General features: G+C 37.9%; 1 protein-coding gene across 1 annotated transcript; it reads left to right on the forward strand.

The window, feature by feature from the left end:
* The first annotated feature begins 1,272 nt into the window (after positions 1-1,272).
* LOC129805223 (lipase 3-like) lies at positions 1,273-4,105 on the forward strand. Its single transcript, XM_055852996.1, has 3 exons — positions 1,273-1,281; positions 2,477-3,196; positions 3,256-4,105. Exons 1-3 carry the CDS (start codon positions 1,273-1,275, stop codon positions 3,631-3,633), a joined length of 1,107 nt encoding a protein of 368 aa, XP_055708971.1. The 3' UTR covers positions 3,634-4,105.
* Positions 4,106-16,900: the final 12,795 nt, after the last annotated feature.

A 16,900-nucleotide genomic window follows, 5' to 3' on the forward strand; every position in this document is an offset into this window, starting at 1 on the left:
GCACGCAGAATGTATTTTTGTGCCATAATAACGTGTTTTATATGGGTTTCAAAGGCACCGCCCCAGAAGATAAGTCCATATCTCACTCTAGACTCACCAAGAGCGAAGTAGAATGCACGAAGCAATTGCAGAGAGCACGAGTTTCTGATGGCAAAAACCTGCCTACACACCATGCGCAATCCATCCCGAACCAGGCTGGTATGAGCGGTCCATTTCAAGGAGCTGTCCAACATTATTCCAAGGTATTTGAATTCATCAACTCTTCTTATGAGCACACAATCCTGATGACAACCGTCGAGAGAGCAGCGAGACGAATGGCAGACTACTCCATTCAAATTTGGCTGAGATCTCCCAAATTCCATTAGTACAGACTTCGAGCTTAGCAGCATTCCATGGCTATCAAGCCACTGCCTCAGGAATCTCAAGTCCGCCCGCACTTTGCTCTCAATCACCTCAGCACTGCCGTCCACGTAGAGCAAAGCGACATCATCAGCATATGCGATTGCATGGCCATACAGATTGCTGTCAAGCAAACTATTTATATACAGCAAAAAGAGCAGAGGGCCCAAGACTGAGCCCTGTGGAACACCCAGAGAGCATACTGAGGGCTCACTGACATGGTTTGGATGTAGCTTCACCCTCTGCGTTCTCCCAACCAAGAACGAAGTCAGCCACTGCAGGGCAGCGCCCCGCACTCCAGCCCTTTCACACTTTATCAGTAGTTTATCATGCCTCACCGCATCAAAGGCTTTTGTAAGATCCAAGAATATAACTGTAGCCTTCCTCCTGGGTAGTCTATTCAGCGAGTCGTTGAGCATCCCCAAGAGCTGGGCCACAGCGTCCTCACATCCCACACCTTCACGGAAGCCATACTGAGATCTAGACAAATAACTATTCGCAGTAAGGAAGCCGGAGATTCTGGAGTGCATAATTTTTTCAATGATCTTTGAGATTGAAGAGACTAAACAGATTGGGCGGTAATTGGACATGGATTCCCTATCGCCTTTCTTAAATACAGGGACAACGAGAACTGTCTTCAACACAGCAGGGAACTCGCCTGACTCAAATGAGACGTTTACAAGATACGCCAGTACATCCACAATGTAAAAAGACACCTGCTTAAGAACCTTGTTGCTCAAGCCATCCGAACCAGGCGCACACTGGTTCCTCAGCCCCGAAATGACCGTGTGCACCTCATGAGAAGAAGTGGGAAACAGATATAAAGAGCCAAGACAGTGCCTATCAGGCCAGGGAGACTCTAAATTAGAATCAATGCTCGATGTAAGCTCCATGATTGCAGAAGAAAAGTAATTGTTCATTTCATTGGAAATTCCTTGTCCATCCCGAAGCAAATTTCCATCACCAGCACGCAGTTTACTGATTCCCCTTACGCCGGAAGAGCGACATGCCATCTCATTTAATACTCATTCTTTGATATTGTCGTAGTTCGTCACATGGACGAAATGCTCGCTGAGTCATAAACCGTGTTCCAAATCAAATAAATTGAATTATCTCGGCTACCGAGTAACCGAAAAGATCAAGGTGTGAGGCAAAATCATAGGGGAAATTCTGGTCTATATATGTCAGTTCATTTACATCCTATTTTGATTTAAATAAAAAATTTGCAATTTTTCAGAAATTTAATTCTAAATTGCTATATAATATCTCTCATCTTTAGTTCCAAATCGAATTTTCATGAAATCCGACTTTTCTCATGTCAAGAATCTCACCTACAATCAGCTGATCTAGGCTTATAACACAAATTAAAATAACAAAAGATGTTAAATAAAATTGTTAGCAATATCAATGAATCTATAGCCGTACTCACTATGGCGCTGTTATCTTGTAATATCGTTATCTCGTTATCTCGTTATGTTCTCGTAATAGCCGTACTCACTATGGCGTTGTTATCTCGTAATCTCCGTAATCTGTTATCTTGTTATAATTTTTCATTTATAAAATACATTACGAGAACATAACGAGATAACGAGATAACGATATTACAAGATAACAGCGCCATAGTGAGTACGGCTTTCCAATTCGGTAACACAATATTGTATTTTTTGTTTTTTTTTAGGTGCAAAACTTGTATAAAATGATTTTCTTAATTTTCCTAATTCTTGGTGCAAATTTATTAGTCAAGGGTCAGAGGACACCTGACGACATCAGAGAAGACGCCTATCTAACAACAGTTTAGTGCAATTTACTTATTTTTTTTAAAGTGGGGGGAAGTGGGTCACCTTTGAAAGAGGGGTACTTTTGAAATTGGGATTTTTCTCCAATGTTTAAGTGGAACTGAGCCATATCATAATGTAATTTAACTTATGAATCTGTTTGTGCAGCTAAGAGCTGAATTATATCACGATAAGGCTAAATTTTATTTAAAAATGGGTGAAAAATCCCAATTTCAAAGGTGCCCTTTCAAAGGTACACACTTCCCCCTATTTTTCTCTAATAAATTAATGAAATTATTCAGGTTGAATTAATCCATAAGTACAATTATTACGCCGAAGTTCATAACGTTACGACGAAGGATGGTTACATCTTAGAACTGCATCGAATATCGGGAAGCGATCGTTTCCCGCCAAAACCTGGAAAGCGCGTGGTTTTGCTGATGCACTGCCTACTGGGATCCTCGGCAGACTGGGTAATCCTAGGTCCAGATCTAGGCCTTGGGTATTTGCTCTCTGATCAGAACTATGACGTCTGGTTGGGTAATGCTCGAGGTAATCGCTATTCACGAAAGCACATCTCTCTTAATCCCGATAGCAGGGATTTCTGGCTGTTCTCATGGCATGAAATCGGGGTATATGATCTTCCGGTTACCATTGACTACGTGCTAGATCACACTGGTCAGAGCAGTCTATTCTACTGCGGACATTCCCAGGGAGCAACGATTTTCTGGGTGATGTTATCTGAACTTCCTGAGTATAACAGCAAGATCATTCTGATGCAGGCATTTGCTCCGGTGGCTTTTATGACTAATCCTCGATCCCCAGTTATTCAGGCTTTTGCTCAGAATTTACAAACTGTCGAAGTTCTATTTGCGACAATGGGGATCTTTGAGTTTATGCCCTCATCAGACTGGCTTAGGACTTCAACCCAGCTCTTGTGCAGCGAAACGAACTCTATGGCCTACATGTGTCAGAATGCCCTGTTCCTGGTTGCTGGATTTGATTCTCAGCAAATGAACTCGGTAGGTATTAATGTGAAAAGGAATTAAAGAAACCGGGAGATTGACGCTTTATCTTCTAGTCCATACTCCCACAATACTTGGGTCATATGCCAGCTGGATCGTCAGCTCGCCAAGGATTTCATTACTGTCAACTGGTTAATTCCAAGTCATTTCGTCAATATGATTTTGGGACCATTGAAAATTTCCGTCGGTACCATCAAATGAACCCTCCGGATTATCGACTTCGAAGGACAAAAGTCCCCACTGTCCTTCACTATTCCTCGAATGACTGGATTCTCAATGTGACTGACGTGGAAAGGTTGGCGTCAATCCTGCCGAGTGTCTATAAAACCCATCTTATCGAAATGGAAGATTTTAATCATTTTGACTACATCATAGCCACAGATATTAAAGATTTACTGTACAATATGGTTATAGATTTTATAAATAAATTTTAATGTGATGTAATTAAAATCGAACCATCATTAAATTCTGGTTATCATTAAAACCTCTTTTAGGTTTTCCAGAATAATAATCCAACCCTTTAAGAATTAGCGTTTAGGTCAAAACTATCTCGACTCGAGGCATATAAAAGGCACGTACCTGAGGACATTTGCTTCAGAAGTATTTCTACCACGGAGCTAGTCACATCGCATTGTCGTTTCGAAACTCCAAACCTTAAAAACCAAATGTATAGTCACAAATCAGAGTTTGAGTTCAACGGAAAGGACGTTGGGCCCTATGAGACGGAAGACTTGAGGTCTTCTGCTTTTGGTGCAATCGGAAGGGATGGATCATCTTGGGCCTACAACATCATGAGGGATCAGAAGAGAAATAAACACAAAGAGCAGGACAAAGAAGAAACAGGCTATGATATTCGGTTCTGTAATGGAATGTTCATTCCTGATCTCAATTCAGACAAACCTCAAATACTCCTCAATGCTCCACATCCTCTTGGAACCCCAACACCGCAATGGCTCTATCATCCAGATCCGGATTATGAGCTACCACCTGGAATGCCTGAAGCAATTCATCCTCAAGTCCTATCCTACTGTACCCCGGTATACGTCAACGATCTTTGGCTGTACATGCCCCTGAGAAGGATAGCAGGCAAACATTTTTACATCTATAAAGAGCCGATAAATTTGTAACATACTAAAACAGTTTTTTTTTATAAAAAGCTATCAAAAATTAATAAAATAAACAAATTAAAAAAATTATTTTCATTGTTTTCCTAAACTGTAACGTTTGGATATTGAAATGAAAGAGGTCTACTTGTGTTCAATAAATAAAATCTTTTCGATCCATAAAAATAAATCCAGTGATAGAAATCGATTAGTAGAACCAGTTCAAGTATTTTATGTTAATTTCATCCAGAAATATTGAGTATTACGCGTTATCGAGCAGATCTTCATTAAAAAAAAAACGTTAAACGTTAGCCTATTGATTTTTTTGGTTTAATTCTTTTTGCTCAGTGATAAAAATTCATTATTTGTATTTGCTATCCAACCCCTGTTAGATCTATTGAACCACTCGTAGAGTTATTTAATCTTCTTGCACCTTTTGGTTGCTATTTCATTCTAGGAGATTTCAATGTTAATTTTCTTGAGCCAGGACGTGTATGTACAGATTTCCTAGCTACCTGCCGCATTTTCTCCCTTAGCCATACATACCCTTCTCTTCAACTCGTGGTCAGTCCTTGCTTGATTGTAGCGCTACTTCCTGACGATTGTCATCAATTGCTCCGTTCTTATGGTCAGAAGGTTCTTCCGGGTGTCTCTAATCATGATTTGATTCAGTTCTCCTTCGGTATGCCACAAGTTGACAAGTTAAACCGTTACCGTTTTTTGAGAGATCTCAAGTAGGTTGACGCTGATTCTCTTCTTCGGACCGCTGCTAATATAGATTGGAAGTCGATTAATCTCTTGCCGTCGGTCAATGATCGGGCCGAGCTGCTGAGTGGTCTCTTAGGCTCTCTGTATGAGTCACATGTTCCCTTCAGAAGGGTACTATTGCACAATCCCAGGACCCCTTGGATGCTTCCATACATTTTGAAGGCGATTCAAGGTCGTTATAGGGCTTACAGGGTGTGAAGGAGCTCCAGTCAGCCTTCTCGCTGATCCGCTTTTAAAGTTCTTCGTAACAAAATGAAAACTTTGATTCGTGATGAGAAGACTAACTACTATCACGGTCAGCTGAATCCATCGCGGGAATCTGCGGTATCGTGCCGTCTTGGTCTTGGACTTGGGTCGTTTTGGTCTAAAAATGACTTCACATTCAGCTGATGCTGATCCAAATGCGCTCAACTCATTTTTATGCACCGCCACTCCGCGTCGAGATTGCCCGTGTCCTCCTGTTTTTGCGGATACTCCGGCGCCTGAATTCAATGCAGTGTGCCCTCATACGTAGTTCTTTCGGCTATACAGCGAATCAAATCTTCTGCAGTTGGGGTTGATGGAATCTCTCTCGATTTCATCCGTTTGCTTCTTCCGGTCATACTTCGACGTCTGACTCTCTTTAATTTTGCCATTACATCTTTTTTTAATTTTTAATTTATATTTATTCCATTAAAAGTACAGGTATATATACAATTTAAGTAAGTATTCTAATTTTGATTTAATTGCTACATCTTTAATTCAGAGTATATTATAAGTATTAAACAGAGGTTTAGAATAGAAGAATATATAAAGTAGATTTAGGTGACTTTTACTTAATGAATGATATGCCATCACATCTTCTTCTTTCCCAATTCCTGGAAAAGAGCTGTAGTGATTCCCATCCCTAAGGTATCTGCGCCTATTGCTCTTTCTGAATTTAGGACAATTAGTATCCTGCCCGCACTGTCGAAGCCTCTCGAGATTATCCTTTTGGATCAGATGATTGCACATCTGGACCGTAAAAACCTCCTGTGTTAATTTCAGTCTGGTTTTCGAAGGAACCATAGTACTGTCTCGGCTCTCCTTAGCGTTCTGGTCCTTTTGGTGATCTCTAAGGGTCTCGACAGACCTGAGGATTAGCCGAGAGACGGCTTAGCGCAATTATATTCGCAATAATGGTCAAACTACTTTTCCATCATTTCCACTAAGCCGTCTCTCGGCCTAAGTCGTAAGTCTGTCTAGGGCATAAGGCTTTTGACAGCATTTCACACTCTCAGCTCTGTAACAAACTTCAGGAACTCTTCGGTTTCTCTACGCTATCTGTTCGTCTTATACATTCCTATCTTGCATCTCGATCTCAGTTTGTAAGGTCCGGGCAATCAATCTCGTTTGCCCTTGGTCTTACTCACAGAATCCCCCAAGGTACCATTTTAGGACCTATCCTTTTCTCTCTTTTCATAAGTGATCTTCCGCAGGTTCTCCGATATTTTGAGTACCATTTGTATGTAGAGTAGACGATCTTCAGATTTAATGCTCTGGAGATCAGTTAACTTTATCTAACGCATTTGTTGCGGTGAATGATGATTAGGAGAAGATCTTAAACTGGGCCGACAATAATGGCCTGGTCGACCTGGTCCTGAAAGCCAGAAAGTCGCAGGCACTACTGATGCACTCGAGAGAAAGAAACTTAATCTCCTTTCCACTTTTCCTTTCGGATGAAGAAATTTCACTCTCTTCCAAGGTGAAAAATTTAGGTGCCATCTTTATGATACACTTACTTGGTAGGATCATACAGCTGAAATTTTCCGCAAGGTTTTTCTTACGTTGCGAACTTTACGACGATACCAAAGTTTTGCGCCCCGAGGAACCAGATTGCTTTTGGTTAAAGCACTTATTGTGCCATTTTTCACTTACGGGTGTGAGTTGTTCTTCAGAACACATGCTGAGGCCCATAGTTGTCTGAGACTTGCATTTAATTCATGTTTGCGCTATGTCTTCGGACTCGAACTTCGCAAATATGATCACGTGTCCGCATATGTTGATTCCATACTCGGTCTTCATATTTATGGAGGGTGTCATTCTCTGAAACGCTTTGTCAAGCGTTCCAAAGCGTTCCTTGGAACGCTTCATTAACAACTCATCCTAACTTTTTGTATAGGGCCAAACTTTGTTCAGAGGATATAGTTTGTCTTAAAGAATTTGAAAAAAAATGAATTAAATAAAAATCAATTAGTAGATCCATTTTAAGTATTCTATATTAATTCCACCCAGTAATGTTGAGTATTACGATTTTTAGAGCAGATTTTCGATTAAACAAAAAACGCAGGGAGGTTCAGCTAGGTTCTCTTGGATATTCGTTATTTAAGATTGTATAGAATTTCCATTGATTGGAGATCTCTTAAAAATAAGAGACAAAAGACGGTTGGATTTTGAATATGCATGGAGGGAGAGAGAAGGAGGAAAAAGTGGTGAAAAAGATCGGCTGGAAAGAAAGTAGGGGAATGAGCGGGAACCAGTCTGTTCATTACGTAAGAGACTTGAAAATCAAAGAGACGTGAGGAGAAGTGTATGAAATTTATTTGTGAATTATAAATTAAATATTAGTTCAAACTACAGAAAAATTTACGTGACGTAGAGTTAAACGTGTTCAGTGAAATCTAAGAGGAGAATACTTGTAAATAAAAGGGACAGATAATCCTAACCGGCTTATGTAGGTGAGATTCTTAACGTGAGCTAACTCGGAGTGCATGCAAATTCGATTTAGAGCCGAAATTGTGAGTCGCCATTCAGTTATCTTGAATCAAATTCGTGAAATTATACAAATTTTGTATTTAAACCAAAATATCAAGGATTTGGATGAACTGACAGAAAAGTGTTATATGGGTGAAATGTAGACCAGAATGTTCTCTATAATTTTGCCGTAGAACTTGAACTCATCGACTACTCAGAAGCCAAGATAAGCGAGGTTTTTTGTTTCTTAACTTGTTTTTTCATCCAGAGTTCCCCAAGTAGTCATTTGTTGAACTTCAACTATATCAAAGAATTGTTGTATTCTGTGGGACTTTCCATTTAAAACCATATTTTAAGTGTCTTTGTGGAGTAGAGGCAGTCAAATTGGCATCTGAGTGATTTCAAAGCGTTATTATGGGAAAAATCAATTTTTTCACACTTAAACGGCAAAATCGGAGTGATAGCGTAGTCCGAGCGGAAAATGATGTATGGACGAAATGTAGAGACAAATGTGCTCTACAATTATGTTGAAGTAATCATCAAAATCGGTTTAGCGACAGTCGAGATAATTGAGGTTATGTGATATTGAAATTGGTTTTTCGACTGTGGCGCCCCTGGTGTTGGTCCCACGAAGTTCAAATATTCTAGAAAGTTGTAGCATTTGGTGAGATCTTTCGTTTAAGCCCTCACTCATCAAAATCGGTCACATAGAACCGGAGATATGATTTTCTGAATTTTGTGAACTTTGACCCCTCATATCTCCGGTTCTATTGAAACCACAGCGCGCATACGCACCATTTTGGAAACGTCCTAGACTGGACTACAACATAATAAAATTTCATTAACTTGCACAATGACGTTTTTGAGAAAAGTGACTTTGAATTTCGATGAATTTTGGCGCTATCACAGCGCCACCTGTGGTGACTTTTTGAACTTCCATCCGAAAGTGCTCATCGAGACGAAACCAAAAAGGTAAAATTTAGGTCGCTATGTTAATTAGAACCGGAGATAGAGGCCGGTCAATGTTCGAACTTTGACCCCTTATAGCTCGGGTCAGGGGTTTTAGATCGACTTAAGGTTTTTTTTGTTTGATAGGTATAATCAACGGCTACAACATACTAAAATTTTAGCCCGATGCACAATGGATTTTTTGAGTTACTTAACTTATAAGATTTAAAAATTTTCTTTTTAATAATAGCGCCCCTAGCGGTGGTTTTATGAACTTGCGATGTTAGAAGGGGAAGTGGCATTTCACGAGAGCTTTCCAAAAAGCCCTCACTTTTTAAATTCTGACAATTAGAACCGGAGTTATGGCCATTTTAAGAAATTTTTTTTGGACCCTTATAACTCGGGTCAGGGGGGTCGGGGGACCTTAAGTTTGGTATTGATGGAAAGCTCTAAGGCCCAGCTATAACATACTAAAATTTGAGTCCGCTGAATGCCATAGGGGCGGAGCTATTGAGAAAACAAAAAAAGGGGGGTCTTCAAAATGGCGGAAGGAGGGGTGGGGGGTGGGGGGTCAATGCACCAAGTTGCAATTTTCACCCGATATATAACCTTTGCCGAAAACCGCAAGTCGATATCTTTTTTAGTTTAGGAGCTATTAAGCTCCAAAGAGCGGCCGGCCGGCCGGGAACGTAAAATAGCCACATATATATTCGTGATCAGGAAGTGGCGAAACACATTTTGGCCAAGTTTGAGCGCGATCGGAGGACATGAAATTTTGTTAGGATTATAGTAGGTGAGATTGTTAAGAATCTCACCTAATAATTGGTGAAGGTGAAAAGTGTGTTTCACTGCCTCAGTGGATTTGGTGAAGGGCATTTGGCGGTCATCGAGGAAACGTCTTCTGGAAAATCCAGCCGCCTACGTTCCGGATCACTGTTGAAGACATTTACTAAAGGAATATATATTTCCAGGTAAACTGGGCAGGAAGAAGAGGGTATTAGATATCACAGAATCCTATCACAGAGAAATTATTGTTTACCACAGGTACGTGAATATCACAAACGGTAGAAGGAAGCCCAAGAAACACACAGTCCCTGACAGATTTATAACACCACAATATATTTATAGGTAATTCTCCACAAAGATAAATAATAAAAATATTTAAATCAGATTCATTAAAGAAATGTAGGAAAAATGTGAAGTGTTAAGAAGCCAAGCCAGAGTATGTGCGAAGCGTTAAAGACTTTCCCTAAACCGAGGTTATTCCTGAGATTCTTGATCACTTGAGAAAATTCCGCTCCTACGTCCGTATTTCTGTAAATTATATGCTCATCTCTAATATAATTTAGCTTTATTTTAAAATTATGTACATGCTCGTCAGAATCACTAGTCAAAATGAATACGGCTGAACCTTGTGTCTATGTTAGATTTAAGAGGTGAAGTGAAATGAACTAAATGGTGTGTAACGTATGTCGAACATTGTTCAAATTAGGTTACAATAAAGTCAGGAACTATACTACCAAATTGAATTTTGCGTAATTAAACAACAAACACGTTGTAAAACAACAATTGTACAGCAATCAATGTGATTAGATTTTAGTACAAACAATAAACCTCTAAATGTGTCATGAGCAAGTAATTAATCAGGCTTTAGTGCGAAAGAATGGAAAAACCTAAATTTATTGTTCATTCAGGATAGTTTCATTCGGAATCCCCATTAATTTATTCTAAATTATGCGTCGTATGCAGACGCGAATTCCACGACATATCCGTAAAAAAATATCAAAGTCAAATGGATTTTTATACTAAAACTACCCCAGTGGTTGTTTAACCCTCTGTAGGCGAATGATTGTGATGCTGGCGGGTGGTGAGAGAGCAATTAAAAGTCTGTGCGAAATGTAATTATAGAGATTGCCATCAAATGGCCAATTGTCGCTTCTTCTCCTCCGGAGACCTTCTTTCTCTCCACATGAATACCATGAAGGAAGAAAATTATTGTGATAAATAATGAAATAATTCATTTCTCTTAAGAACACGCACGAGTTGATACACAAATGCTGAAGTGATACAATGATCCCATACCAGGAACTCCAAACCATCTTATATTGTCTTCCCTGATCGACTTTGGGGGTGGAGTGTTTGATATTGTTTCTCATTGCAAGAGAAAATGAAGTAGAGGGTGTCGGTGCTCGATATATAGCATCTGTGCCGAATGAAGGGGTTAAGAGATACACAAGCACTATATCGATTGTATTTAGGGGTTCATTTAGGCATTCTCGAGACTGTTTCTGGTGCATAAGATAAGAGCTTGCCAAAGGGGGAAGCAACATAAATTGGTTTGCAGAAGAGACACTCGCAAATTCCATTGCTACTGATACAATTGAAGTGTCAGTTTAAATTGGGATAATTTAAGTGCATTTTTATAAAAGTAAGTAAAATCATCAATATCAGCAGCACAATAACCATGAGAAAAATATCGATTTTACGTTTAGTCATTTGAAAAATTGTTTTGCGACTTAAGCGGTACTAGCGGTATTTTGAGAAACTACGCATGTTCCAAAATGCAGGTTAAATCTATCATTTGCATCTTTGTCAGAACTAGTGACAGACAATAAATTAATGGGCTGTAAAACATTTAGAGTGGTCAGTGAAAAATTAAAATTTACACAATTGACATTATTAAGAGAGCTCTGCGAGAATATTCGTTTTTCTACATTTTATATTAGTTCAATACCGATTTAAATAAGTAAATAAGTTTTCAGAAAACCATTTAAAAAAATGAAAATTGATCCGAGATAAGGGAATGTTTTGAAAAAAAAAAACTTTTTAATACGAAATTTGAGAAACCATTTGAGCAAAATGGTTCTGAAATCTAAAATCCCGAAAAGCCGAAAATCTCTAAAAGTTGAAAATCCCGAAAACTGTAAAGTCAAAATTCCGAAGCCAAAATCCCGAATGCCAAAATCCCGAAAACGCAAAAATCTCACAAAGGTGAAAATCCCGCAAACTGTAAAGTCAAAATTCCGAAATCCAAAATCCCGAATGCCAAAATCCCGAAAAGGCAAAAATCTCGAAAAGGTGAAAATTCGAAAAACTGGAAGTGAAAATTCCGAAAGCCAAAATCCCGAATGCCAAAATCCCGAAAAGGCAAAAATCTCGAAAAGGTGAAAATTCGAATAACTGTAAAGTCAAAATTCCGAAAGCCAAAATCCCGAAAAAGCGAAAATCTCGAAAAAGCAAAAATCTCGAAAAGGTGAAAATTTAGAAAACTGGAAAGTCAAAATTCCGAAAGCCAAAATCCCGAATGCCAAAATTCCGAAAATACAAAAATCTCTAAAAGGTGAAAATCCCGAAAACTGTAAAGTCAAAATTTCGAAAGCCAAAATCCCGAAAAGGCAAAAATCTCGAAAAGGTGAAAATTCGAAAAACTGGAAGTGAAAATTCCGAAAGCCAAAATCCCGAAAGTCAAAATCTCGAATTCTAAAAACCATCATAACTAACTCCCATAATTGCACCCAAGCTTGTTGGAGGCAAATTATTCTACGCATTCTCCTCCGAATAATTTCGTCCCTTTAAGAATTTGCACCATTTGGGATTTTATCAGTTCGGAATTTGGCTTTCGGGATTTCAATCCATTCTGGATTTTGGGTTTTGGGATTTTGTGGATTTTGACATTCGGGATCTTGGCTTTGGGGATTTCGATTCATTCGGGATTGTGTCTTTAAGGAATTCCAGCTTTTCGAGATTTTGGCTGTAACCGGTCATTAGGTATTTATTAATGAAATGCTCACTTGGACTGTATAAAAACATATCCGAAAACTAACCGATTAGAAATCTTGACAAAAGTCGGTAAAAAGTCATTTGTTTCTAAACCAACACTAATGCAGCCGGACTTGAAACTTATAGCTATCGCTCATTGATGAACTTACCATGTGGTAATTTTATGGCAATCGTTACTTCATTATAAAATATAGGCTATTCTCCAGACAATAGAACAACGCAGAACTGCCATGTTTTGCTACTTGTGCTATAATTCATGTTGTCAATGGCACAATTAGTCTCTAGGACTCCAGGTGTGACGTGATAACTTATTTTCGATACTATCGACTGTCGATTCTGATAGCAAGACTTTCTGAAATTAATATATTTATCAACAGTCACTTTCTTTTAAGAATGTCACAATGAATAGCACAACAATGCGTAAAAAGTCGGCATTCACTTAATCTAACAGATATAGATTAATCGATAATATCGATTCGATCGTCTCGAAAAGTTATCATTCCACCCCAGTATAGCTCTGACCTGATCGAGCAATCAGTGGAATAAATCATTATTTCTTGTTCGAATTTTATCGAGACTTGCTTCTAAAAGCTCCGTTACGAACATTTTTAACCATCTACTTTTGAAGGATTAGAAATATTGAAACCCTCTTAAAAATATTCAAAATGATAACTAAAATTTTTCGCGCTTTTATTTATTATTAATAAAAACCTATGGATGTGTTCGTAAGCTTTTCACTACTATTGTAAAGTCACTAAAATACACAAAATCAAATAAATTAAAGCCAAATACAAAATTCAAATAAAGTTTAAAAAACGATGCAAAATTAGGAAAATATTAACAAAGTTCGAAAAAATACAATCAACATTTTCCAGTAGGGGAAATTGATGCAGAATTAGGCAGCAGTTGAGTTATATTAGTGCCAGTGCAGTGTTATAGTTTTTTTTAGAAAAAATATTGACCAAACTAGGATAAAAGGAACACCTATTGACACTTTAAGAACTCGTTTTAGGACCTATTGACACCCTACTCTGTACCATTTGGAATACGAAATTTTAACACTTATCTTTATCGAAAAACGTAAATTAATGAAAAAATTCCATATTATTTACTTTTTGTTAGATAAATTAAATAAATTTCAACATTTTGACAAAAGTGTCAATAGGGGTTCCTTGTCGAAGAGGTGTTTTTCGACCCTACTTGTTTATTCAAATTAATGAATTTCTTTCAATATTTGAATTATTAATCATTCTATATACTTTAAACAAGTTTCTCCTAAATTGTAAGAACACTGAAAAAAACGGGGGTGCGATTAACTTTTTTTCTTCATAACTTTAACACTTTTTAGGTGTAAAAATATATCAACATTTTTAATTGTTAATTTTACACATTTTTAAGGGTAAAATTAACATTTCCAGTTATTTTAACTTTTTCGGATTTCTCTTAGTGAAGAGAAAAAAAAAATCATTTCCTAGCTAAATCTGCCCCGGTCACCCTATTAAGAATTTTTCTTGAAATTTTCGTTTAATGAATATTTTATTCCAACACACAGGTAATATTCATTTATACTAAAAGAATTTATAAAAATAATGTTATTTGACATCTTAATAAAAATTGTATCATAATAAAATAACCTTCACAAATAATTTAGAGGATTTTAAATTTTATCATTTTATTTTCCTCAATGTTTGTGAAATGTTTATGTGAAGATACATAATATTCTTGCTGATTTTCTGTGATAAGAAAATCCCAAAGGGAAAATAGATTTGGTAGAAATGTATACTATATGTAAATAAATTGCATTTCCTCGTCTAGACAGCAAAAACCATTGCAATACTTTCTTGGCACGGAAAAACAATTTGGAAAATCCCAATGTCACAGAATTGTGAGTAAATTAAGTTTGTTGCAAGACGCACACTCGAAGGAAATCCCAAGGAAGAATTTTTGAATGGAGACAAGTTGTGGTATAAAAATCTTATCCAAAATCTCTTGAAAACCAGAAAGAACATTTGGATTTACCATCACCCCAACTCCTGTGTGTCATCCACGTGCATAAGAGGTTGATAGAAGGAGATGGAAAAGGACACAAAAGAGGGTCGTAATGTCTTGAGAGGGATAAAAGCTTTTAGCTTAAATAGTGGTTTAAGCCATAGAAAACATTTTCATTTCATTCTTCCTTGTCCGCACATTGGAAATATATTTTTTATTTATATTGTTATTATTATGTTTATTGCTTGTGGCAAAATATCGCGGGCTATTTCCTCTGTATAATTTCCCAATGACGGAGCAATGTGGCACAATGTTTGGGGAATTTTCTTTAATAATCTCGCCTTTAACAAACTTGACAATTTGTCCAGTTTTCTGGGTTACAATGAGAAAATTTGTAACATTGCAAAGAAGTCCCTTTTTCTAGTGAATTTTGTAATTTTCTAAGAAGACACTAAAAATGTGTCATGCGGGAATTGTGCGTCGGAATGGAAATGAAGATTTAATTAATTGAATTCATCAGACGAATTCACTGCTTCGTGTCGTGGAATTATTATGAAACCACCCTCCTTTCAATTCATACGGAAGAGACACATAATTTAATTTCTTTACCACACATTCGTTGTGTGACTAGATCCCCTAACTCTTCAATAGCGCCCCCATTTTCAAGTCAAGTGGAGGTAAAAGGGGCGCCAGAGAGAAAGAGAAACGTATAAATGTAAATTACTGGTAATTAGAAAAGCTGCTGCCATAAAATCACAGCTTCTGTAACACTGCGAGTTTATGTTTCTTTGATCGATTTTCACATTAAAGGGTTGTTGAGCCATAAAACCAAAATTCAAATCAACGTCGAAGTTGTTCAAGGTACTCTGAAGTGTTCTAGTCAGAATCACATTTTCTTTAAGCTTATGGGGGATAATCATTGGTTTTGAGCAATACAATTAACGACAGACACAGTAAATTTAAATCACGACTCACGACTGATGGTTCTTGTTTTTCACTCTCAGAATTTAAATCAAGGGGTAAGTCATTACATTAATCATAGTCCAATCACCCAAATTGGTGTTTCATAGAACTGAAGTTTTAACGGCTCGAGTAACTTTTCAAAAAACGATGTCTGTACTCTGGTCTGAGTGGAAAGAGGTGTCCCGTGACGTTACAAGAGCGTTAGATTACGGAAAATGGGAAGCAATCGAAAATCTGAAACGACTCAAAAATTATACGTCAAAGGGTCACTGACTGGTACACCAATTCCAATTACTTTTGTTCCTTGTATGAAAACAATAACTAACAAACTGTCCATTGGGGGCTTTAAATGGATCAGTAGATAGAGTAGTGTCTCTATTAGATTTGTCTATGGGTCGGTTATATTCCTTCCGGAACCGCTGCACGCAGGCCGCTTATTTGGGCCCATTGTGCACTTACCATTGTCATGTTCTATCTTAACCCCCAAAGCGGTAAATCTGCTTTATTACAGTGCTCTGTGTGCGTTTTGATACACACAGTACCGTCTTATATCACGGTACACTAGCCTTAGTTTGTGGATCTGGGCAATGACTGTGTATTTGTATTTGACAGAACTTTGCATGTCGAAATTTATTTCTTACCAACCTCTAATTTCTAAGCGGTTTATTGTCAATGCATTGCATTACTTTTGCATTCACTCACTGGACGATTTCGAGACTAGTAGAGCAGCTAAAAAGTCAGCAGCTACATAGTCTTGAACCCAAGACCTCACAGTCATAGAGACACTACTCTATCCACTGAGGCCCCCTTCGGTGTCCCTATGACTGTGATAAGCAACTGAATGTCTAAAAAAAAAGCTATGAAAACTATCAGCTGATCAGTTCGTGTTGGACCGTCTGCATGTTGTTTTCCAGTGTTGAAATCCAAGTGCCCAATGTAAGGAGATTCCCGCCTAACAATTTTCCCCCCAATAATTTCCATGTAAGATATTAGTCTGAGAACCTTTATCCGTTCAAAAATTGTAAATTGTTTTTTAGTCAAATCCATATTGTAAATGCTTTGTAGACCTGAGGAAGGAGAAAATAAGCCTCCGAAACGTCGTAGGGAGAGTAAAAAAGAGAAAAGCTCAAAGGTCAATCCGTGTTTTAATTTTCCCATAATCCAATAGTGACCGAATTCTTAAATTAAAAGAAAAGACATTTTCAGATGTAAGAAAACGATAATAAAATGCATTCGTGAAGAATTTCGGTCCAATGGTCTGTAGCAAGAATTGACGGAACCACAATTGACGGAAGCTGATAATATGCATTCTGTCCAAAAAACTCCGGGAGTACGGAAGAAGCATCCACACTACGGTGAAGGCTCTTTTGTCCGATCTACGATCAGCAGATTTTTTCAACAAGGAGCACATAGTGCTGATTTCATTGTAAAGAGCAAG

Source organism: Phlebotomus papatasi, chromosome 3 (assembly GCF_024763615.1).
Source record: "Phlebotomus papatasi isolate M1 chromosome 3, Ppap_2.1, whole genome shotgun sequence".
NCBI lineage: Eukaryota > Metazoa > Arthropoda > Insecta > Diptera > Psychodidae > Phlebotomus > Phlebotomus papatasi.